At 38.3% G+C, this 25390-nt stretch overlaps 1 protein-coding gene across 1 annotated transcript in view; it reads left to right on the top strand.

Annotated features, from left to right (window-relative positions):
* Window positions 1–25145, top strand: part of PRTG (protogenin) — a 128564-nt gene extending 103419 nt beyond the window's left edge. The window contains exons 12-20 of the mRNA XM_065871732.1: window positions 5914–6009; window positions 7054–7240; window positions 7923–8050; window positions 11109–11279; window positions 19143–19325; window positions 20744–20864; window positions 22155–22320; window positions 24152–24256; window positions 24741–25145. Coding sequence (XP_065727804.1) covers window positions 5914–6009; window positions 7054–7240; window positions 7923–8050; window positions 11109–11279; window positions 19143–19325; window positions 20744–20864; window positions 22155–22320; window positions 24152–24256; window positions 24741–25145 — 1562 coding nt within the window. The remainder of the gene's footprint in view (window positions 1–5913; window positions 6010–7053; window positions 7241–7922; window positions 8051–11108; window positions 11280–19142; window positions 19326–20743; window positions 20865–22154; window positions 22321–24151; window positions 24257–24740) is intronic.
* Window positions 25146–25390: the final 245 nt, after the last annotated feature.

Below are 25390 nucleotides of genomic sequence, written 5' to 3'. Positions count from 1 at the left end.
AATAAAAAGAATCCAAATTGGAAAAGAAGTAAAACTGTCACTGTTTGCAGATGACTATACATAGAGAATCCTAAAGATGCTACCAGAAAACTACTAGAGCTAGTCAGTGAATTTGGTAAAGTAGCAGGATACAAAATTAATGCACAGAAATCTCTGGCATTCCTATACACTAATGATGAAAACTCTGAAAGAGAAGTTAAGGAAACACTCCCATTTACCATTGCAACAAAAAGAAAAAAATACCTAGGAACAAATCTACCTAAGGAGAGAAAAGACTTGTATGCAGAAAACTATAGGACACTGATGAAAGAAATTAAAGATGATACAAACAGATGGAGAGATATACCATGTTCTTGGATTGGAAGAATCAACATTGTGAAAATGACTCTACTACCCAAAGCAATCTACACGTTCGATGCAATCCCTATCAAACTACCACTGGCTAGAACTAGAACAAAAAACTGCATGGTCTGTATGGAAACACAAAAGATGCCGAATAGCCAAAGCAATCTTGAGAACTAAAAACGGAGCTGGAGGAATCAGGCTCCCTGACTTCAGACTATACTACAAAGCTACAGTAATCAAGACAGTATGGTATTGGCACAAAAAGAAATTTAGATCAATGGAACAGGATAGAAAGCCCAGAGATAAACCCACGCACATGTGATCACCTTATCTTTGATAAAGGAGGCAAGAATATACAATGGAGAAAGGACAGCCTCTTCAATAAATGGTGCTGGGAAAACTGTATAGCTACATTTAAAAGAATGAAATTACAACACTCCCTAACACCATATACAAAAATAAACTTAAAATAGATTAAAGACCTAAATGTAAGGCCAGACACTATAAAACTCTTAAAGGAAAACATAGGCAGAACACTCTATGACATAAATCACAGCAAGATCCTTTTTGACCCACCTCCTAGAGAAATGGAAATAAAAACAAAAATAAACAAATGGGACCTAATGAAACTTCAAAGCTTTTGTACAGCAAAGGAAACCATAAGCAAGACCAAAAGACAACCCTCAGAATGGGAGAAAATGTTTGCAAACGAAGCAACTGACAAAGGATTAATCTGCAAAATATACAAGCAGCTCGTGCAGATCAATATCAAAAAAAGAAGCAACCCAGTCCAAAAATGGGCAGAACACCTAAATAGACATTTCTACAAAGAAGATAAACAGATTGCCAACAAACACAAGAAAGGATGCTCAACATCACTAATCATTAGAGAAATGCAAATCAAAACCACAATGAGGTATCACCTCACACTGGTCAGAACGGTCATCATCAAAAAATCTACAAACAATAAATGCTGGAGAGGGTTGTAGTGAAAAGGGAACCCTTGTGCACTGTTGGTGGGAATGTAAATTGATACAGCCACTATGGAGAACAGTATGGAAGTTCCTTAAAAAACTAAAAATAGGGCTTCCCTGGTGGCATAGTGGTTGAGAGTCCGCCTGCCAATGCAGGAGACGCGGGTTCATGCCCCAGTCCGGGAAGATCCCACATGCTGTGGAGCAGCTGGGCCCGTGAGCCATGGCCGCTGAGCCTGCGCATCCGGAGCCTGTGCTCCGCAATAGGAGAGGCCACAACAGTGAGAAGCCCACGTACCGCAAAAAAAAATAATAAAAATAAAAATTGGCCCTTTTGAGGAGTGGTTTTTATGCTGCTTGTCTTGAGTTTTGAAGGAACTGGGACCAGCTCTTTCCCCTCTCTCTCATTCTCCTTCCCTCACTGGGTTTTGAGGAGGCTTGCACTGTCCTTTGTGGCTGCTCTTCGTGACTCTGCTGGTTTCCCCCTAAACCACATAGACTAAGTCTGCTGAGTCTTGTGTAACCAAGCACCACATACGTGGCAGTGCTTGACTCAAGAAAGGCTATAAGAGGCCCTGGGAACTGGCTCCCTGTGGCATTTCACAGCGTTGATCCTGAGTGTCTGCTTTGTCCCTTACGCATCAGAGGGTCTTTGCAGAACTGTAGAGTTTTAAGACTTGTGCTACTTTGCTGTGGTACATTATTTGTGCATTTAACTGTACTTAACATATTGGTCCTAAACTTTATTTTTTTACTCTGTATCCTTAATTTTGTTAATTGTGCAGCTGTTCTCTGTTTTCTTTCTTAGCTGGTAACTTTTATAGTCTGGTAATGCTCATTTTAACATTATGTGAAGGCTTTGGTCCTTGGGTCCCCTCTTAAATTTATGAAAGTAGATGAAATTGAATTTCTAGCAAATTGATGAACAATAATGAGCCAGGTTTTTCTGGGGTCTCTGGATTCGCAAACCAAAATAATACAGTGACTAGAATTTGAAATTGGACTCATTTTTAAAGCCTAAGAGAGAGGAGTACATGGCAAACGCAGGTGACCCACAGCTCAGCTTGGCCCCCAACCTGGCACTTTTTTTTTTTAAGCGTGACGAAATGTTTATTATAAGTTCAAGCATGAATCGACACCAGAGAGTCCATATGAAAGGGAATCAATGTAACATATAGGACAGAGGACTTGTTCAGACTTCACAACTCACTAGACATAAGAATATATACATCTTTGATGAAGCCACAAGAATGTAATGTGTGTATAAAGGCTTTTATCCGTAGTGGCACTTCTTATTTTTTAAAATAGATTCTTTATAGAGCATGGAGAGTAGATCACATGTGAACAAAGGTGAATGGATTTTTCCCTTTCCTTTACATTATTTTTCCTACCAGTATGTCCTATCATTTTATTTTTTTCTACTGAAATAATTTCCAGTTATCCTGGTTCATGTTTTACTTTTTTTGTGTGGATAGAAAGGAATCTTGTGTACCCAGTGTGCTCTATTTGCCTGCCTGATGGTTTGCCTCTTCCTGACCTCACATAAACTAGCAGGGGGAAGGAGCCCAGCATTGGAGACTGTTGCTCTGGCTACATGGATGATTTCCAGGTGGGCGTCAGAAGAGCTGCCTCTTCTTGTGTTGGGCTTGCTGGCGTCTGTGCTGAGTGGGTAATAGCCAGGTGCTGGCCATGTTGAGGAACCAACTCTGTTCTCCCATCTTCTTAGGACATGTAAGCTGCTTCTGACTGATCAACAACAACAACAAAAAGGTTAATTCTGGATTTAAAATTTAGTGTAAGCAGCTCATTTTTTTAAAGAGGAAGAAGGGAAAAACGAATCAATTTTAGGGCTAAAAATAACCATTCCAGAGAAGTATTTATGAAGTATTGATTGATTGTTTGCACAGTGGAAGAAAGATTAATCTCTCCACCTCTAATGATAACCCTCATCAAAATCAGCTTTCTACGAGAGTTTGCTGTATCTGTGTCTGGTTCCCTGAGAATGTGAGTTACTTTGGGCAAATTCTGTTTCATTCTTCCTTTTCTGTATCTCCTAATTCCTGGTGTAACACCTCATCACACTCAGGAGGCTTTCCTAAAAGTACTCTTCTAATTGAATAGAGACAGAATAAAGAAATATGTCTGAAGAACTTCTGCAGAGATCCAGTTGAATTTCATTTATACCCATTCAGAAGGAGTATTTGAAATACAGAACTCAAGATTCAGTTGACCAATGAGTTCAGCAATAAGAGGAAAGTAAGAAGAAAACAGATTCAAATGAAGTAGCCATTGATCTGAACAGAAACCTTTTGAATCTTAGAATTGCAGTGCTGAATGTTAGAAATCATTTCAGTGATGAAATTCAAATGTGGTTATGTGTTCCTGATAATTACTTTGTAAATTGAAAATATTTTTATGTTAAAATTTATTATAAGGAGACATACTTGCTGTGACAAAGGCACATGTATTTGTGTAAATTTAAAGGCCCTGTACTTTGTCAGAGAAATAGCCACATGTTCCCGGTTCAGCTTTGTGTGACATTGGACATGCTACTAACACCTTTTTACCACAGTTTATCAAATGGGAATAACATATATCTTACAGGGTTTTGTGATACTCAAATAAGATAATGTATCTAAAAAACATTTTCTTTAGGATGGTCAAATGTTGTTAGTCTTCCCATCTTCCTATCTAGAAAATACAGAAATTTTCTAAGTTGTATAAATTTTTCTTCTTGTGTAATTCTGTCAAAACAGATAGAAATAAAAATTTTATATTTTAGGACATCCTTTTAATGCATTTTAATATTAAATATTAAAATACATCAGTTTCAAAAGTATTTATACAAATTCTTAAATTACATTAGAGAATTTAATAAACTTTACATCTTGTTTTTGGATATTAAATGTTTGAATTCAATCTAGAATTATTATATTGTTGTAGGGTTTTTTTTTCACATTTGATATATCTATTAAGGATGATTGCTTTCCCTTGTGAAATTCCCTTGGATTTATTTATGTGTTTGTTTTTTTATTATTTAGAGAAGTATAATATAGAAATGCATTAAAATTAGAAATAGACTTAGCGTATGATCCAGCAATCCCACTTCTGAGTATATCTCAAAAGGAAGTGAGATCAGTACATCAGAGAGCTATCTGCACTTCCATATTCATTGCATTATTCACAGTAGACAAGGTGTGAAAACAACCTAAATGCCTGTTAACAGGTGAATGGATCAAGAAAATGGGGCATATATATAATGGAATGTTATTCAACTTTTAAAAAGAGGGAAATCCTGCCGTTTGCACAACATAAATGAACCTAGAGGACATTATGCCAAGTGAGATAAGCCAGAAAGACAAATACTACATGATGTCATTTATATATGGAATCTAAAATAGTTAAACTCATAGAAGCAGAAAGTAGAATGGTGGTTGCCAGGAGTGGGGGAAATGGGGAGATGGGTACAAAGTTTCAGTTATGCAAGGTGAGTAAGTTCTGGAGATCTGATGTACAGCATGACTATAGTTATCAAAGCTGTATTGTATACTTGAAATTTACTAAGTGTGTAGATCTTAAATGTTTTCACCACACATATACACACACACAAATGGTAACTAGTGATGGGTCTTCTAATTCACTTGATTGTAGTGATCATTTCACAGTGTATGCCTATACCAAACATCAAGTTATATGCCTTAAGTATATACAAGCTTTATTTGTCAACCATACCTTAATGAAGCTGTGGGGAGAAAAATTTTAGGAATACATTATTTCTGAATAGTTTTATTTTTGCCCTAAGCAAGTATTACTTTATAGTTAAATGTTATCATAAGCATTTACATTTAAATGTATTTATATCATTAAACTTCTTGAATATCTTCTAAAGTATATTATTTAAAATTGTAACCACTTAATTCCTCAAAAACCTGAAAAAAATTTTTGTTTAATATGTATGGGATGGGATGGACTTTAGTTTCTGTATTGTGTTAGTTAATGAACACCAGTAGAGGGAGCTCCAACTCATCTTTCTTGATAAATTTAGCTCTCAACTGAAAATGTATGTTTGTGGAAAAGGGCAGGCGGTGAAATAAACTTAAATAATACGTGGTTATAAACATTTTCAAAGGTACTAAAGAATGACAACTGTAATTCTTCTTACCTTTTAGGGGGAAAACAATCTCAGTTTGATTTCCATGCTTTTAAGTTAACTACCCTCAAATAACTAAACAGAAAACTTCTATGTAGCATAACCACTTGTAAGGAATCCATCAGGCAGCCCAAGCCTTTTAAAGTCAAGAATCTATGTCTGGTCAGTTGAGGAAGAGGAGGAAGAACAGTGGTGGTAATGTTATTGTTTGAAATAAGGTTAAATAAAATAAAATTTTATCAATTGGTAGATAGTCACAATAGCAATGTCATAATAAGGCGAACTGCTGAGTCACTGTGTAGAACAAGGAGAGAGAAAATTTCCATTTTACTTAGAGCTCTTATGCATTCAGAAGGTTTTTAAACCAAAATCTAGAAAGGCTGTAGAACCTTTGTCCCTATCTAGAGGGCTGGGCCTAATTATTACCTGTTGGTTTCTTTATAGACCCGAGAAGAAAATATCATGTGAGATTGCTGGCTTACAACAACATAGAAGATGGCTACCAGGCAGATCAAACAGTCAGTACTCCGGGATGCGTGTGTAAGTAAGAGTTACAGTAGCTTGTTTCACAATGTAAGACTCATACTCTTTTTTTCTCTACTTCCTTCTTTAAATTTAAGTCTCATTACTACTTGGATACCTTGGTGGTTCTATTACTTTCATATTCTCCAGGATACCTAACATAGTATCTTGAACAAGTACATACTCAGTAAATATTTAAGTGAGATGTATTTAATTATAAGAACCTATTTTAGTTTTGCAAGGAAGAGACCATTAGAAATTTAACTGTGGGGACTCCCCTGGTGGTGCAAGGGTTAAGAATCCGCCTGCCAGTGCAGGGGACACAGTTTCGAGCCCTGGTCTGGGAAGGTCCCACATGCCATGGAGCATCTAAGCCTGTGCACCACAACTACTGAGCCTGCGCTCTAGAGCTCACGAGCCACAGCTACTCAGCCTGCGTGCCACAACTACTGAGGCCCACACACCTAGAGCCCATGCTCTGCAACAAGAAAAGCCACCACAATGAGAAGCCCGTGCACCGCAACGAAGAGTAGCCCCTGCTTGCCACAACTAGAGAAAGCCCACATGCGGCAATGAAGACCCAACGCAGCAAAAATAAATTAATTAATTAAATAAAATTTAAAAAAAAAAAAAGAAATTTAACTGGAAAAATAACCCTGAATACCTACAAATACTAAGTTTTCTTTTATCTCCTTTAACCTTGAGGCTAATTATTTCATTCCAGTTGCTATTCAGTTTTATTGCTACTGAGAACTGTTTGGTTTTATTGCTCCTACAGAGGATGTCAGTCTAGTTTTAAGTCTGCTGCTGGCTTTCTGAATGTCTTCGGCTGGTAGCTTGACTTCTCTGTGCTTCTGTCTTACATTCTAAGTATTGATAATATTTGATTCCTTATCTAACTTACGGAAGAGTCACTCAGGTTTGAATGATACATCTCTAGACCACTATGAACCTCTGGTGGAAGAAAGACCTAAAGGGTGGGGTGTTATGATTTTACCATTTTACCACTTTCTACATTAAATGTTACGCCATGTGGTAAATTAACATTGTCTTTTTCAATAGCTGTTCGTGATCGCATGGTTCCTCCTCCACCACCACCCCACCATCTCTATGCGAAGGCTAACACCTCATCTTCCATCTTCCTGCACTGGAGGAGGCCTGCGTTCACCACTGCACAAATAATTAACTACACCATCCGCTGTAACCCTGTTGGCCTGCAGAATGCTTCTTTGGTTTTATACCTTCAAACGTATGTAGCTTCTATTAATGGTTGTTTTCTTTGCTCTCCTCCCCACTCACACTTCCTTCTTTACTATCTTGGGCCAACTTGAGCTTCAGCTGTAAGCATTTGTCTTAGAACTTATCTTACTTATGTCAGGGCAGGGGATTTTGCATCTTTACCATAATCAGTTTTGAAAACCGCATTTATTTTGAAGTTTAATTTTCATAAATGATTTTTTTGTTGTTGTTTCCCCAACCTCGTGCAACAAGATTAGACAAGAAACTATCAATATGATGACTTTCAGGTAGCTAAACTTAGCATATTTAAAGAAGGAAACAAGTCAATTTTCATGCTGGCATCAAAAAATAAAGCTAGTTATTCTGTTTGCTAGGTTATAGTTAGAAAGATGCCCATCATTATACTTTCAGAGTGATTTGACTTAACAGTATTTCAGAAGAAATCCCTTTGATTGGGGACATTTCTATAATGTTAATTTCCTAGTTTCCTTTTAGAGAGGCAGTTTTTAGGCTTATTTCTATAATATCCAATGTAGCATTTTAATAATCAAATTAGATTGCTTTTTAATCTAAAAAATTTTTTTAAAGAAAACGAGGGAGATAAATAACAGTAACCTGTATTGATTGGAAATACTGGCAATCTTTTAGAAACAATGTGCTACCAGCATTAACTACTTTATTATTCATTATAGATCAGAAACTCATATGTTGGTTCAAGGTCTAGAACCAAACACCAAATATGAATTTGCTGTTCGACTGCATGTGGATCAACTTTCCAGTCCCTGGAGCCCCGTTGTCTACCACTCTACACTTCCAGAAGGTAAAGAAAGCAGCTCCCCTGTGGGTTTTATCTATGTATTATACACACACACACACACACACACACACACAGACGTCACTTTGAAGAAGATACTACCCTGATTGCCACCTACCAGTCTACGTGTATGTATTTATTTTGTTTCTTAACTTTTGAAGTTTCTTTTCCTTTATTACAGTAAAAATATTTTTCCTCTCAGTGTATTGCACAAGCAAGTGGGCTTAAATTTAGGGTCTCTTTAGGGGGTGCTACATTTTCTAAGAACAGGTGTGCTGTGCAAGGCTGCACCCAAGTAATTTAAAATGGAAGAAAGTGGGTAACATATTTAATGATGTTAGGAGCCCACATTAGAATCTAACGTGAGCGGTAGCTTGATTCTGTGCATAGTGCAGTATAGGTGATACCGGATTGAGCACCAATTCTGTAGCTTATCAACGGGAGTTGCTAAAATATTCCATGTCTCTAAACCTGCATTTCCTTTTTTTAAAAATTAATTTTTATTGGAGTATAGTTGCTTTACAATGTTGTTAGTTTCTGCTGTACAGCAAAGTGAATCAGCTGTATGTATACGTATATCCCCTCTTTCTTGGATTTCCTTCCCATTTAGGTCACCACAGAGCATTGAGTAGAGTTCCCTGTGCTATACAGTAGGTTCTCATTAGTTGTCTACTTTATACATAGTATCAATAGTGTATGTATGTCAGTCCCCATCTCCTAATTCATCCAACTCCCCCCACCCCTGGTATCCATACATTTGTTCCCTACATCTGTGTCTCTATTTCTGCTTTGCAAGTAAGTTCATCTGTATCATTTTTTTAGATTCCATATATAAGCAATATTTGTTTTTCTCTTTCTGACTTACTTCACTCTGTATGACAGTCTCTGGGTCCATCCACATCTTTGCAAATGACACAATTTCATTCCTTTTAATAGCTGAGTAATATTCCATTGTGTATATATACCACATCTTCTTTATCCATTCCTCTGTTGATGGACATTTAGGTTGCTTCCATGTCCTGGCTATTGTAAACAATGCTGCAGTGAACATTGTGGTGCATGTATCTGTTTGAGTTATGGTATTCTCCAGATATATGCCCAGGAGTGGGATTGCTGGGTCATATGGTAGTTCTATTTTTAGTTTTTTAAGGAACCTCCATACTGTTCTCCATAGTGGCTGTATCAATTTACATTCCCACCAACAGTGTAAGAGGGTTCCCTTTTCTCCACACCCTCTCCAGCATTTATTGTTTGCAGATTTTTTGAATATGGCCATTCTGACCAGTTTGAGGTGATAACCTCATTGTAGTTTTGATTTGCACTTCTCTAATAATTAGCAATGTTGAGCATCTTTTCATGTGCCTCTTGGCCATCCATATGTCTTCTTTGGAGGAATGTGTATTTAGTTCTTCTGCCCATTTTTTGATTGGGTTGTGGGTTTTTTTGTTTTTTGATATTGAGCTGCATGAGCTGTTTGTATACTTTGGATATTAATCCCTTGTCAGTTACCTTGTTTGCAAATATCTTCTCCCATTCTGAGGGTTGTCTTTTCCTCTTGTTTATGGTTTCCTGTGCTGTTCAAAAGCTTTTAAGTTTAATTAGGTCCCATTTGTTTATTTTTGTTTTTATTTTCATTACTCTAGGAGTTGGGTCAAAAAAGATCTTGCTGCAATTTATGTCAAAGAGTGTCCTGCCTATGTTATCCTCTAAGAGTTTTTAGTGTATGGCCTTACATTTAGGTCTTTAATCCATTTTGAGTTTATTTTTGTGTTTAGGTGTTAGGGAGTGTTCTAATTTCTTTCTTTTATATGTAGCTGTCCAGTTTTCCCAGCTCCACTTCTTAAAGAGACTGTCTGTTCTCCATTGTATATTCTTGCCTCCTTTGTCATAGATTAGGTGAACATAGGTGTGTGGGTTTATCTCTGAGCTTTCTATCTTGTTCCATTGATTTATATTTCCATTTTTGTGCCAGTACCATACTGTCTTGATTACCGTAGCTTTGTAGTATAGTCTGAAGTCAGGGAGCCTGATTCCTCCAGCTCCGTTTTTCTTTCTCAAGATCACTTTGGCTATTTGGGGTCTTTTGTGTTTCCATACAAATTGTAAAATTTTTTGTTGTAATTCTGTGAAATATGCCATTGGTAATTTGATAGGGGTTGCATTGAATCTGTAGATTGCTTTGGGTAGTATAGTCATTTTCACAATATTAATTCTTCCAATCCAAGAACATGGTATATCTCTCCATGCATTTCCTTCTCTCTAGAATGATGGTGAAGGTGTAGATTGCAGCTCTATTTTAAAGATGCTGCGAGAAAACAAAGGATACTTATTTAAGTGAGCATTGGACTGTTTTGCTATGGTTTTGGCAATATTCCATATGTGAGGTAGTGCCCAAAACCAGCGCTTCACACCTTTAGCTCATATTGAACATGGGCTCCACTAAAATCCCAGGACTTCACTACCTTTCGTAAATATAAGGTATTAGTCTAAGATAGATATAAGGTAAAGGTAGATAAGATATAAGGTAAGGTAGATATAAGGTAAAGTCTGTTCTATAAACTCACTGATTCACAACGGTTTGGTGAGTAACTGAGCGTTTCAGTCACAGAAGTATTTTTTGAGTGGCTTCCTAGATCAGATTAAATATACATTCTATGCATTTTAGTAAGAAATGTAGTTTAGCTTCAGTACGTAATAGAGTGAGTAATGCACAGGTGCTCTGGTGGAACTGTAAACCTTTCTAGTTGTCCATGTGGCAAAACAATGTAAAGAGCCCTAAAAATGCTGAGAACCTTTGACTTAGTAGTTCCTCATCTAGGAATTTACCACCTCCTTTATATATTTGTAATGTTTTAAACATTATAAAAATGAAATGAGTTTTCAGATAAAGAAGAGAAAAATCGTATTTTGATATTGTCACTAATGAGCTGTAAAAGCTGTGATTTTGAGATGTTTTTATAGTAGTTTCTAGTTTTTTAAACTCTTATCTGTGCCTGTCCAGGTATTTGAGTACTTAATGACCATTTTCTCCTAATAATACAATATTTTCTACATGTGTGCACAGCACCAGCAGGCCCACCAGTTGGAGTGAAAGTGACATTGATAGAGGATGACACTGCCCTGGTTTCTTGGAAACCTCCTGATGGCCCAGAGACGGTTGTGACGCGCTACACTATCTTGTATGCATCCAGGAAGGCCTGGATTGCAGGAGAGTGGCAGGTCCTACACCGAGAAGGTATATATGATCATAATTTACCCAAGGGCATGAAAAGTAAGGTTATTAATGATAAGGAAACAAAGGGAAAGAGGGATTTAGAGTTTGTTTTGAATTTAAGTTTATGAAGTAACAAATGATTAAGAATTTTAATTTTGTTCAAAGGACATTGGGAAGCCATCAACATACTTTAAGCATGAGCCTGATTTCACGCTTCAGAAAAATCACTCTGAGTATTGTGAATAGAAGAGGTTTGGTAGAGGAGGAGTAGGGGTAAGAGTAATGCAAGGAGACTAGGAAGTAATTGTTGCAGTCCAGGAAAGAGAATGATAAGCCCGGGTTAGGGTGGCAAGGAGTGAGATGGAAAGAAGAGGGTGGTTGAAAGACAGTAAGGAGGTAAAATTAACAGGACTTGGTCACTAAGGGAGGCGGGGAGAGAGAAGGTAAGGAAGTGAGAATTGTTATAGATAATTACTAGATTTCCGGCGGTTGTGTGTCTTGCACTGGAGTAGCAAACACTGGAGGAAGACCTGGTTTAATGGAGAAGACCTTTGTGCAGCTACTAAAATGGTCCACATTCAAATAAATTGACCCATATGAATACTAGGGTCACTTAAGTACAGGGAAAAGCTGCTTAGGGCTTAGGAACACTGAATTTAAATTGTTTAATACCAATTTTATTTTGGCTGAGAAAAACTGTGTTCTAGAATTTAACATTCTTACTTCATGCTGTTATAATATGCCCTTTTTAAATTTTGGAATCTTTCATTTGGACAGGTCTCATATGCCAGTGTTTGGATGGGCCATCACATAAACAGTATAATTTCATGATTTTGATGCTTCTTTTAACTTCTTATTGAATTATAGTTGATTTTGATACTTTTAAAATTCAGACATACATGCTAAGAACTGTTTTCCAGGCAATTAAAAGCTTAAGAAGGATTTTGAGAAGGAAATTTGTTTTCCATCTATATATTCTAAACACTTTACAGTGCCAGGCACTTCCACATACATTTTAACTTTTAAGGGGAATATTTACCCAATTAAGAGAATACACTCTAAGGTCACTTATGTGGATGTAATCCATATAACACTTTTGTAGTTGTAAAATAAACAAATGGTAACAGAAGCTGGAGTTTTGATAGTTGCATATTCATATTTTTCATTAAGCGGGTGCCCCACTAAGTAATGATTTCCTAGTCACTGAACAGCCTGGAAAGTAATAATAAGTACCTCCCAGCAATACAATTTTGTGTTTTATCCATTATATACTGCTCCCTAACAAACCACTCTAAAACTCAGCCATTTTATTTTCTCACACTTTCTGAGTCAGCAGTTTGGAGTGGGATCAGCTGGGCAGTTCTTCTTTTGGTGTCTCCTGAGGTCACTCATGAGGCTCTGATCATCTCAGGGTTTCAACAGGGTGTGGGTAGCATAAAAACAGTGGGAGAATTCGACAATCCAGGAGAGAGGAAAGAAGCCCCACATACAAAGCTTTGCAGACCTCTGCCTGATTCACATTTGCTAACATCCCACTGGCAAAACGAATCATGTAGGCAAGCCCAGACTTAGTGTGGGAAGAGACTGCCCACAGGTATGGAGAGATGGAAGCATAATTTATGCAGGGCTATTCATCTTACAGTCTGCCACAATATTCTTAAAATATATAATTCAGTTTTCATTAATTAATTCCAAAATGATTCATTGACACAACATTTGACCAAGTGACTAACCTGATTTAATGAGTGTTATATAAGTACTTATAAAAGAATTTTGATCTCATGAGCACATACTTCCTTTGGCTCTTCATTTGTACCTGCCTAAAAAGAAACAGTATTTAGTTTTGGTTCTTTTTAATGCATTCATTTGTCAGTTTCAGACAAGGCCCAGAAAACAACATTTTTGCCTCATTGATGGCCCAATAGCAAAATGAATTGTAATTAGAAGTTTTTACTTCTGTACAAGCCTTCCTAACTATATAATAAAGCATGGGGGGGTGTGGAGAGGGGAGTGGGGAAGGAAAAAAAAAAAAAAAAAAAAAGCATAGGGGGAAAACTTCTATTTTTGCCATTATGCTGCTTGTGTAAATTTAAGAAACATTATCAGTGAAAAGCTTTTGTCTCTTGTTAAATGTAGGGAACCTTTTCCATAGCTAATGCTAGTAATTCATAGAGAACAAAATAAACAATATAAGTAAAAAGCAATTGAGTTTACTTTTTTCAGAGAGAAAAATATAAAGAGTTTGAGGGGGCTCCCCTGGTGGTGCAGTGGTTAGGAGTCCCCCTGCCAGTGCAGGGGACGTGGGTTCGAGCCCTGGTCTGGGCGGATCCCACATGCCACAGAGCATCTAAGCCCGTGTGCCACAACTACTGAGCCTGAGCTCTAGAGCCCGTGAGCCACATCTACTGAGCCCCTGTGCTACAACTACTGAAGCCCATGTGCCTAGAGCCCATGCTCTGCAACAGGAGAAACCACTGCAGTGAGAAGCCCGTACACCACAATTAAGAGTAGCCCCCGCTCACTGCAACTAGAGAAAGCCCACACGCAGCAAAGAAGACCCAACACAGCCAAAAAAAAATAAATACATTTTAAAAAAAATAGGGGAAAGAATAAAGTGATGGAGGTAGCGGGGTAAGTTCTTTTGAAAGAAATGACATCTGAGCAGAGCCATATGGATATCTGGGGGAAGTGCAAAGGCCCTGAGACAGAAGTGTGCTTGGCATTTTAGAGGAACAACAAGATGGCCAGGGTGGCTAGACAGAGTGAGGGGAAGTGGGAAATGAGGTGGGGAGGTTGCCAAGGGAAGATCTGGTAGGCCAGACTTCCTGGGCCACGGATTTTTTTCTAAGAGGGATGGAAGACATTGATCTGATTTACATTTTGAAAGGATTACTTTGGCAACCCCCTAACAGCCTACCTGAAAAATTGACTATAAGGAAGTAAGAGCAGAAATTGGGAAACCACTTAACTTTTTTAGTTTTTCTTTTTCTTAAAGTATATTTTATTTTATTATTTATTTTTGGCCACGCCATGGGGCATGTGGGATCTTAGTTCCCCGACCAAGGATCAGATCCATGCCCCTCACATTGAGAGCATGGAGTTTTAACCACTGGACCTCCAGGGAAGTCCCTGGGAAATCATTTAATTCGCAGGTGTCTGTGTGAGAGCTAATGGCAGTTTGGACAGGGATAATAACAAGGAAGGTAATAAGAAGCTATGAGAACATAATTTGAAGGAATAGTCTACTCAATTTGCCACAGATTGATGTGGGGTATAAGAAAAAAAAGAAACAAAATTGGTGGGGGAAATCAAAAGTTTGATTTTGAACATGTTACATTTGAGATGCCTCTTGGATGTCCAAGTAGAGAGGTTGAATAAGCAGTGGGAGGGTTAAGTTCATGGGAGAGGTATGGACCAGTGGTATAACTTAGAAGTCATCAGTATGTAGATGAAGTTAAGACTGGGGAATTGAAAAAATAAAATCACTTAGTATGGACAGAAGAGAGAAAGGTATGAGACTGCATACTGGGACTTTTCTCCAACCGTAAAATCTTACGCTTTGCTTTTTTAAAAATAAATTTATTTATTTAATTTTTGCCTGCGTTGGGTCTTCGTTGCTGCATGTGGGCTTTCTCTAGTTGTGATGAGCGGGGGCTACTCTTAATTGTGTACGGGCTTCTCACTGCGGTGGTTTCTCTTGTTGCAGACAATGGGCTCTAGGCACGCAGGCTTCAGTAGTTGTGGCACATGGGCTCAGTAGTTGTGGCCCACGGGCTCTAGAGCTCAGGCTCAGTAGTTGTGGCTCACTGGCTTAGTTGCTCCACAGCATGTGGGATCTTCCCGGACCAGGGCTTGAACCCGTGTCCCCTGCATTGACAGGCAGATTCTTAACCACTGTGCCACCAGGGAAGCCCCCAGAGTCTAATATATTCTGAGAGGTTTTTTGGTTTTGTTTTTAGCATGAAACAGTGTTTTATTGTATAGGTTAAAAGCATTTGTAAGATTTGATAAATCTTTACTGAGTAGTTTATAAGTCAAGGTGCTCCAGAGAAAGAGAACCAGTAGTATTTGCATGTGTGTGTGTGTGTGTATGTATGTACAGATAGGTAGGTAGGTACATAAGAGTCGGAGAGAGAGGGAGGTTGAGATTGAAGGAACTGGGGCTGCTAAATCTGAATTTGCAGAGCTGGTCAGCAGGCTAGAAATTCTGACAGGAGTTGATGTTGAAGTCTTGAGTCTGGAGGCAGAATTCTTTCCTCTTCGGGGGTACTCAGTCTTTTTTCTTAAGGCTTTAAACTGATTCGATGAGGCCCACCCATATTATGGAGGGTAATTTGCTTTACTCAAAGTCTACTGGTTTAAACATTAATTTCATCTTAAAAAAGAAAACTTCACACCATATCTAGACTGGTGTTTGAGCTAGCACCTGGACACTATAGCCTGGCCACGCTGATATATAAAACTGACCAGCATAAGTACCCATTAGGCACTAAGCTTTGCTCTGGACAGTGGGGACACAGCAGTGAACTAAAGAGAGGAGGTCCCTGAGCCCCGTGAAGCTTGTGTTCTTGTAAAAGTCTGAATGTCATTTCCAGGGTGAGTTGGGGGTGGGAGGGGCAGGCAGAGGAGGAGCTGGGGAGGTTGGGGTCTGGGAAGCCAGGGAAGAGACACGTGATAGCATGAAGGTATGAGGTGATGATGTTAAGACTGGAGTGACAGCGGTGTGCCTGCAGTGGAAGGCGCTAATTGGAGGCAGAATGAATAGTAATTAGTACTTGGGGATGGACACCAACTCTTCATTTTGCAGAGAAGAAAACTCAGGTCTGGAGAGGTGATATGACAAGTTAAAGATACTGTGACATATGGTGACATTCTTTTCTTTTTCTATAAATGTATTTATTCATGACTGCGTTGGGTCTTCACTGCAGTGCGTGGGCTTCTCATTGCGGTGGCTTCTCTTGATGTGAAGCACGGGCTCTAGGCTCGTGGGCTTCAGTAGTTGTGGCACGCAGGCTCAGTAGTTGTGGCTCACGGGCTGTCGAGCACAGGCTTAGTAGTTGTGGCACACGGGCTTAGTTGCTCCGTGCATGTGGGATCTTCCCGGACCAGGGCTCGAACCTGTGTCCCCTGCATTGGCAGGTGGATTGTTAACCACTGTGCCACCAGGGAAGCCCTGCTTTTATATTTTAAATGAACATTCCTTTGGTAACAAATGGCTCATATTTTAGTATTAGTTCAGTTGGTATTTACTGAGAATTATCTTGTGCAAAGCATTATGCTAGCCACCTTCAGCTGTTCACATGTGAAAAAAATTTCTGTCCTCCAGAAAGGGAAGAGAGGAGATCAGAGGTGAGGAGGAAGACTTACTTTCATTGAGTATATACACGTGTGTCAGACACTTGTCCATGGTAGTTCATTTAATCCATATAATAATTATATGAGGTGGGAATTATTGCCCCCACAAGGAAAGTAAAGTTCAGTGACATGCCCCAAGTTGCAAATTACTTAATTGGTAACATGCCAGGACTTGATCAACATTGATCCAACGCTGAGCCTGTTAACACTGTCCGGTTTGTGAAACTCCTAGTCTAGCTAAAAGTTCAGACGCGTGTAAAAGGCTGTAGGCTGAAACAATCACACCAACTGGAATTTAGACCATTTGCTGAGAGAATATAGGGACAGTCAAATCACTTTAATATTTGGGAACTGGTTTAACTGTGCTCATATGGGAACCTGAATGTTATAGTTTCCTTTTTTTGTCGGAAGGAAGACTTTCTGTGGGAGAAAGGGGAATGTGCATACACACATATACACACACAGCTCATCCATTTGTAATGTTTAAATTAAGCGAAAGAATTTTAATTTCACTAGTGATTGACTTTGCCAAACACTTTCTAAAATTAAATGTAAAGTATTCTATGATAAAATGGAGACTCAATTTATTTATATGTTGGTAAAGAAATTGAAATGCTCTTCCATCTAGCTAATGGTAACATGTCACAATACGTTGTTGCTTTTTAATTCACCTGCCTAAGAGCAAGTGGCAGTGGAAAGACTCTTCCTGATTCTAAATAGGGGTCAGTGTTTTTATTCAACAGTTGTGTATTCAAGTAGCTCACACTCTTTCTAGGCCAGGTTGAAACCGGAGCACATGAGAGCAAACCGTGTTCAGCTCCTCGCACTGCCACTGGGTTCAGCTCCCTCCCACCATGTGACCTGCAGTGGTAGCCTCTGAGTCATGGCCTCAGCTCTAAGATCACCCTGCATTTCGCTTGCATAATGAAATATATTGTAGCAAGTGCACTAGAGTAGCCAGCTCTGAGCTGGCGGTGACAGCTACCAGCTGTTGTAAGCTCTCTAAAACTATTTATTGTAAAGGTGCCCTGCATCAGGAAAAAATGAGAAGAAATTACCCCAGGGAAGCTAGGTTTCCCTGTGAATATCCACCCATAAATGCAGTGCAAGAACAACTTCCTAGCTGAATTTCTTTTATACCTGGTTTCTTAACATTAAGACTAATTCCTAGGGTGGGATTCCCTTTGTAAGAAAAATACTTCAGTGCCGTGGCAGGACAAGAGCAGAAAGATACCTCAAGGAATAGCAGTGCCCAAATAGGAATCCTTCTTGGCAGTCATGCCATCAGAGAAGATACCTTTCAATACCAAACATATATAAATTCAAATGATGATTCCTTTTGGAGAGAAGTAGATGCTAGCCAAGTTGCTGGTGATAATTTTGATAGTTAATCTGGGGTCTCAGCCTTCAACACCCTGAGGTTCCTACATAACTTTGGCATCTTCTTGCCTGTTTATATTCAGGAAATCTTAGATAATGATTACGAGGGTGAAAAATATATTCATACTTTCAAAAATAATTGTTTCTAATTTAAGAAATAAGAACAAAATCATTTATCACAATTACTGTAAGTGGTTTAAACATTTCTAAAAGAAAAAAAAAAGGATACTCATTGGAGTTTCCTGGCAGTCCAGTGGTTGGGACTCAGTGCTTTCACTGCAGTGGTCATGGGTTCAGTCCCTGGTCAGGGAAGTAAGATCCTGCAAGCGGTGAGGCTTGGCCAAAAAAAAAAAGAGTCTCGCGTTGGATTTTTTTTTTTTTTTTTTTTTTTTTTTTTGCGGTACGCGGGCCTCTCACTGTTGTAGCCTCTCCCGTTGCGGAGCACAGGCTCCGGACACGCAGGCTCAGCGGCTATGGCTCACAGGCCCAGCCGCTCCGCGGCATGTGGGATCTTCGCAGACCCAGGCACGAACCTGTGTCCCCTGCATCGGCAGGCAGACTCTCAACCACTGTGCCACCAGGGAAGCCCTCACATTGGATTTTTAAAATCTACTTGTAATTGTTGAATCTGAGTTCATTGTGTTATTTTGTCTTTACCTGTGTTTGAAATATTCCATAATAAAACGTTTTAAATGCTATTTGTATCCATACCTATGTAAAGAGTAAAAAATTATATATACGTTTATATATATTTTTTGGTAAAAAAAGTGTGTGTTTATATATATATGTATATACATATATGTATCCAAACAAAAATACATGTTGATTTTACGAGCTACTCTTAAAACAAAATTACAGAGAAGGATTATATAGGGGCAGTGTGCTTGGCACAATGTTAAATGAAAACTCTAGGATATAAAAATGCATGTAGTAAATATGTACTCACACATGTACAGTACACAAATACACATACACAAATACACAAAAATGTTAACAATGGGAGATTGTCATTTTATTTATTTTACAGATGTTTTCTAATAAATGCGTTATTTTTATAATCAGAAAAATATTTTTGAAATGACCATGTTTGTGTGATTAAAAGAATAAATAAAAGATAGTTTACTTAATTTGTAATTGATATATTTATAGGGGCAATAACCATGGCTCTGCTAGAAAACCTTGTGGCAGGAAATATATACATTGTCAAGATATCTGCATCCAATGAGGTAGGAGAAGGACCCTTTTCAAATTCTGTGGAGCTGGCCGTACTTCCAAAGGAAACTCCTGAATCAAATCAGAGGCCCAAGCGTTTAGATTCTGCTGATGTCAAAGGTTTGTATACTGCCATAATCATTGATTTTCCTTAAGAAACGAAAACACACATTTTTTTTCCAGTTCCCCTCTGCTTTATTTCTGCTCCTCCGTGACCATATCCCTAAACCCATACTCGGCTCCTTGAATTCTTGCTGGCGAGGTTCTGATGTTGTGGAGCTGCATGGCTCTCCCTGCACTCCTAGAAGGAGAAAACACTTCCCTCAGAACTAACCACGGTTTTCAGACCACTGTGTCCCAGTTACTTCTCCTCCCAGCTGTGCATCCACCAAGACAGATGAGCCACACCACCCCTGAGCTGATGGGAGTAGGCATCTGGGGGTTTGTGGAAATAAATGGCAGTGATGGTTGTGGTGTTCAAGCTAAGAAGAGCATGGTTTTCATTAAGAGTTTTCCCCACTGAAACAACAAACAAAAACAAAAACCCCATCCTCTCCAGAGTGAAAGTTATTTCTCTCCAGAAAGCAATTGGAAAAAATACCTTTAAAGAGCCATTCTCACTCCACTCAGGGTATCTTCCTATTGTTCTGAAGGACGCCGGGGCCCCCTGTGACCCAGGACTAGACACCTCCTTTTTCCCCTCTCTGGGGGAGGGGGCCTGGATGGTGATGCAGGGTGTGGCAGGGGCAGCTTCAGATTGAGGAGATGCCAGCTGAATTCAGGGCGGGATTAAAGGCTCTTAGTTCCTCAGAGGATAGTCATTCAGTATTGTGTGCACTTTGGGGATGGACACTGGGAAGGAGAGAGAGAAACAAAGAGAAGGGCAGGGAAGTCAGATTTAAGCACAGGAAGGAGGTAACCACAGTAGCTGCCATATCATCAGGGGAAGCAGAGAGCAAGGCTCGTATTCGCTTCTCAGATACCTTGCTAGTCAAAGTGCCTAGAGACCAGCAGCGTAAATGGCACCTGGGAGCTTGTCAGACATGCAGAATTGTGCGTGGACTCTACCCCAGACCTCGTGAATCAGCATCTATCTGCATTTTAACATATCCCCTAGTGACTCTTATGCACATTAAAGTTTGAGAAGCACTGCTGTGTAAATGAAAATGCATAAATGGAAAACTAGTCTTCAGTATACAGATCTGCTTTTAAGGTAATATGACATGAAAGCTACCCTTTGGCCTATCAGTGAACATCTGTGCCTTGTGCCTTTTAGCGTTATAAATTATGAACTGATGTTCATGTTTGATATAATAATACCTAGAACTCATATTTCGAATCTTCAATATGAGAAGATAAGCCAATTTTAAGGCCACTGATAAAAGAGTAACATGTCTTTTTTGCTTAGACACAGATACTGTCAAAAGTTTTCCTATGAGAGGAAGACAGATTATTGAAAAGCTAATATCTGAGAATTACGATAAATGGAATCATTTACTTTTCTGACTGACTCTGAGTACATGTGTTTCCCCTTCCAGTTTATTCAGGCTATTACCATCTGGACCAAAAATCAATGACCGGCATTGCTGTAGGTGTTGGCATAGCCTTGACCTGCATCCTCATCTGTGTTCTCATCTTGATATACCGAAGTAAAGCCAGGTGTGTTTCCATTGCTAGAGATGTTGATGTGGTTAAAAAACATTTAAATTACAGTAACCACAGAAACAAGTTGAAATCAAGTGCCTTTTAGAGTAACTGGGATTTTCCACTTTAAAATGAATGTATTATTACTTGGGTTCTTACAGCTATAGAGATGTGCTCACTTTGGAAGATTATTCTCTCACCATTTGAAAAAAATTACTGTACCAACAAAATACTCTTCAATGAGGACCTAGTTTTCCCATTTCCTTGGTATTTTGAGAAACACAAAGTATATCCTTTGGATTTTTAAAAAAAATAACCCACTTAATATGATGTATCTGCTGATTGAGGGATTCCTTACTTCCTGGAATATTTTCATATTTAAGTAGCCTGAAATGTCTGAGTCACTTGAGAGCTCTACGCTCACCACCACAGGTCATATGTTTGGGATTCTCCAGACATGGATTAAAACAAATGTAATAACTAGGGATTCGTTCTCTATAAACTGTTGTCAGGCAGTTTTATCAGTGCTTTTGACTTCAGCTAAATTCTCAGCATTCAGTGACCCTCTCTTTCTAACCTTTTATATTTTGGCTTTTGCTTTCATTTATTAAGGTTCTTTATTTTAAAAAATCAAAGTCAAATACACATCATTTTTAGGTAATCTCCATCACTAGACTCTCTCCATTATCATAGGTTTTTCAGAGTTTATTCTGTATGTTTTTGGTACTTGGGCATAGAAACACACTCAGAAAACATGTTAAAGAATTTTAAAGTTTTTTTTTTTAGAATTTTGAAGTTTTTTGTATATGGAACTGGCTTAATTTTACTGTCCAAGTTTCTCACTTCAAGAATTTTTTAATGAAATCTTTATGTACATTGTTTTAGTGATGCCTAAATCTTGCATAAGTGCTACTGTAAATTTGTCATCATTAATTGTTATGTTAGTGTGACAATCTGCAGACCTGAAGGAGAGCATGTAAATTTTTCAAACTACAGTTTCTGCATATATTATAAATAAGGGACAATAATAGTACTTTATAAATATTAAAGTTTTTACTAAGTGTAAAGAGTAATTTTATATAAACAGACATTGGGACAAAAAAAAACAAGCCTTCTCACATCATAAACGTTTGCAGCAGTGAGTTGGAGTTATAATCTAATAGTTTCTAAAGATATTTGAGAAACAAGCATTAAGGAACTCCATTGTTTGCAAAGTTGTGAACTTCCCAGATTTCACCAAATTTGGTACATTTACTTTTCTCTTCTTGTGGAATTAGAAAATTTCCTTTTCTTGCAATATTTCAGGAAATCAACTGCCTCCAAGACAGCACAGAATGGAACTCAACAGTTATCTCATACCAGTGCCTCCCTAGCCAATGGAAATGAAGTAGGAAAGAACCTGGAAGGAGCTCTAGAAAATGAAGAGTCCTTAATGCCAATGATCATGCCGAACAGCTTCATCGATGCCAAGGTACTCTGAGCTGAGTGACTGTTGTGCTACATAATCCTTCCTACCATTCATCTTATCTTTATGTGTAAAATCTTTTTACCAAAAAATTGTATGTTGAGTGTATTGTGTCCATGCTTCACATAACGAAATGTGAAACCGTTTCACCCAGATCCTTCCTTGCATACAATATTTGGGGAGAAGATACGGATAGATAAAAGAATAAAAGATGAAGATAAATAAAATATGAGAAAGTAGCATAAATTCAATTAGTTTGGATTATGTGGAGCTGAGATGTCTTAAATAAGGACATCAAGGTCATCAGTCCATATTTACTACAATTTGGATTGTTGTGTGTATACTGGATGGAAAATTTTTTATTAATCCATTCTCAACTTAGTGTATTTGATTTTAGAACTAAATGGAGCATCAGAACATTCCAGGTGTGAATGAAAATTTTTTAAATACAGAGTATATAAATAGATGTCTCAAGATCCTACCCTGTACGGCCTTAGGAAGTTGGATATAGTAAAGAGATGTCATTGGAGGATAATACTTCATGTCCTTTCCACTATGTGTAATAATAGTACAGCGATAAGCATTATGAACACCAACTGAAAATTATTTTTAGTCACATTGCAGCATTAGATATCGTGCATTATTATAATAGCCCTCATAACAAATGTGCTGTAAATTAAGTATCTGCAAACTATAGCCCAGCCCAGGCCAGACTGCAGTCTGTTTTTGTATGGTCATCTCTGAGCTAAGTATGTTTTTCACATTTTTAAAGGGTAGTTTGGGGGGAACAAAAAAGGAGGAAGAGGAGAAAATGCAGCAGAGGGCATGTGTGGTCTGCAAAGCCTAAGACATTTACTATCTGCCCCTTTACAGGAAAAGTTTGCCAAATCCTGCTATAAATTCTTCTTCCCCAACCTTTCCCTAAAATTCAGAATACTAAAAATATTTAAAAATTTCAGGCAATTTTGATGTTAAATTTTATATAATTATATTTAGCAGATGCAATTTACGTGTATCTAGCACAGTGCTATATACTATATATATTATGGGTAAATAATAGTAAATTGATTTTTGCTACTCCTGTTGTCTTTTTGTTTGCAACTTAATTTAGCTTTTATTTTCTGATACAAATGTAAGCCATTTAATTTATTTCAAATTAATCTAGAACATTAGGACCTAAAACTTTTAAATAAGCACAGAAAGTACCAAAATACACTGTCATTCTGTTATTACTAACTTGGAACTAGACATGAGAAAGGATTGAAGAGAAGTGAAGTGGGGAGGAAGGCATGGGAAGAGAGAGGGAGAATCTAAAATGAAAGGACACAGAGCAGAGTGGGGGCCTGAATTGAAGCAGAGAAGCCAGTTTGGAGGCCAGGTCTCTGAATTCCCTTGGGTTAGCCTAAGAGCTGATCCCCCGTCTATTGCCATTTTGTTGAGCATATGTGGGCCCATTTTTCTCTTCCTAAATCCTTTTTAAATTTTTCAACCATGTGGAAAGGTTGAAAAAATTTAATAAATGCACAAATAATTGTCAGTATCTTTTCATACTTTTGTATCTCTCTCTATATATTTTTGTTTCCTCTGTCATTTGAAAATAAGTTTTGGAATCCTTACACTTCACCCCAAATACTTCAGCATATATATCTCTCTTAGGAATAAACCTATTATATCTTTTTGATCACGAACAAGTACCCTGTATTTGTTGTGTGCTGCTAGTGTAAAAGAAGAAATAATTCTGTGATCATTTTTTTCTTTTAACATTTAAAAATTTTGTGTAGTACTTGTAATAAACTGAAATCTATAATATGTGCATTTTCCCCTTTTATATCTCCAGGGAGGAACTGACCTGATAATTAATAGCTATGGTCCTATAATTAAAAACAACACTAAGAAAAAATGGCTTTTTTTCCAAGATTCTAAGAAGATAAAAGCTGAGCAGGTAACTCACCCATTAAATGGAAAAAATCTTTTGCTACCCCTGGTATATGAGATGGTAATTTTAAAAAGAGGAAAATGTAAGTGAGTTTTTTTTTAACTTCTTTGTTCTTTCTAGCCATGATTGTATTAATTTGGGGCATGACTCTATGGAAAGCCATGGGGATTGATGACCGAAGTGACAATTGGAATAGTAATCAGAGCTGTGGTTTTCAGTGGGAGTTGAGGGGCAGTGGAGAAAGGGATGGGGCAGGAGCCTTCCTCACAATCACTGAAGAAGCCTTTTGACATTTCCCTTGCCCCAGTAATTCTGATGTGTTCCCACTCCTCGGAGAACCATTGACCTAGACGGTTCCTTCATGATGATCTTTTACCCATGTACTCGATCAGTTTGCTAGCTCAGCACACACACAATATGCAAAACCAGATTTGTTATTTTTTAAGAGCACTCTGTTATCACTGATGGTGTTTTATGTATTTTTACCCAGCCTCAAAGAAGATTTACTCAAGCGGTCTGCTTTTACCAGCCAGGCACTACCGTATTAATCAGTGACGAGGACTCCCCCAGCTCCGCAGGTCGTACAGCCAGCTTCCCAAGACCCCTTGGTGTTGCAACTGATACTGAGCATTCAGCGAATAGTGAAGGCAGCCACGAAACTGGGGATTCTGGAAGGTTCTCCCATGAGTCCAATGATGAAATACACCTGTCCTCAGTTATAAGTACCACACCCCTGACCCCCAGTTCCTTCCCTGGCACTGATTCGAGTGGGGATCCCTCGATGAGAAAGTGTGAAGAACATGCAGTGCCATCAGATGCTGAGCAGATTTCCTCTTCAGTTCCTCAGCCATCATCTGCCATGCTCTGCTTTGATAGAAAGGAGTTTCCAATCTAGATAGCCACGTCCAGGTATTCTCACCTTTAAGTCTTTTCGAAGGACAGTGAACAGGGAGCCAAAGCCTTTTGTGAAAATCATGATATCTTATTGGGTATTTCACCTTTTTTGAATGTGTTTTTTTTTTTATCTTTAAGCTCACGTATTTTGAATGTTTCAGTGTCAGCAATGTGAAAAGACAGTCAAGATATTTGACTGGATTATGAAATATATCACTGGAGCAAAGGGAAGACTTTTGAAAGCCC

Source organism: Phocoena phocoena, chromosome 2, assembly GCF_963924675.1.
Source record: "Phocoena phocoena chromosome 2, mPhoPho1.1, whole genome shotgun sequence".
NCBI lineage: Eukaryota > Metazoa > Chordata > Mammalia > Artiodactyla > Phocoenidae > Phocoena > Phocoena phocoena.
Note: the sequence above shows the minus strand (reverse complement) of the source record. Positions and strands in the feature narration are given on the sequence as shown.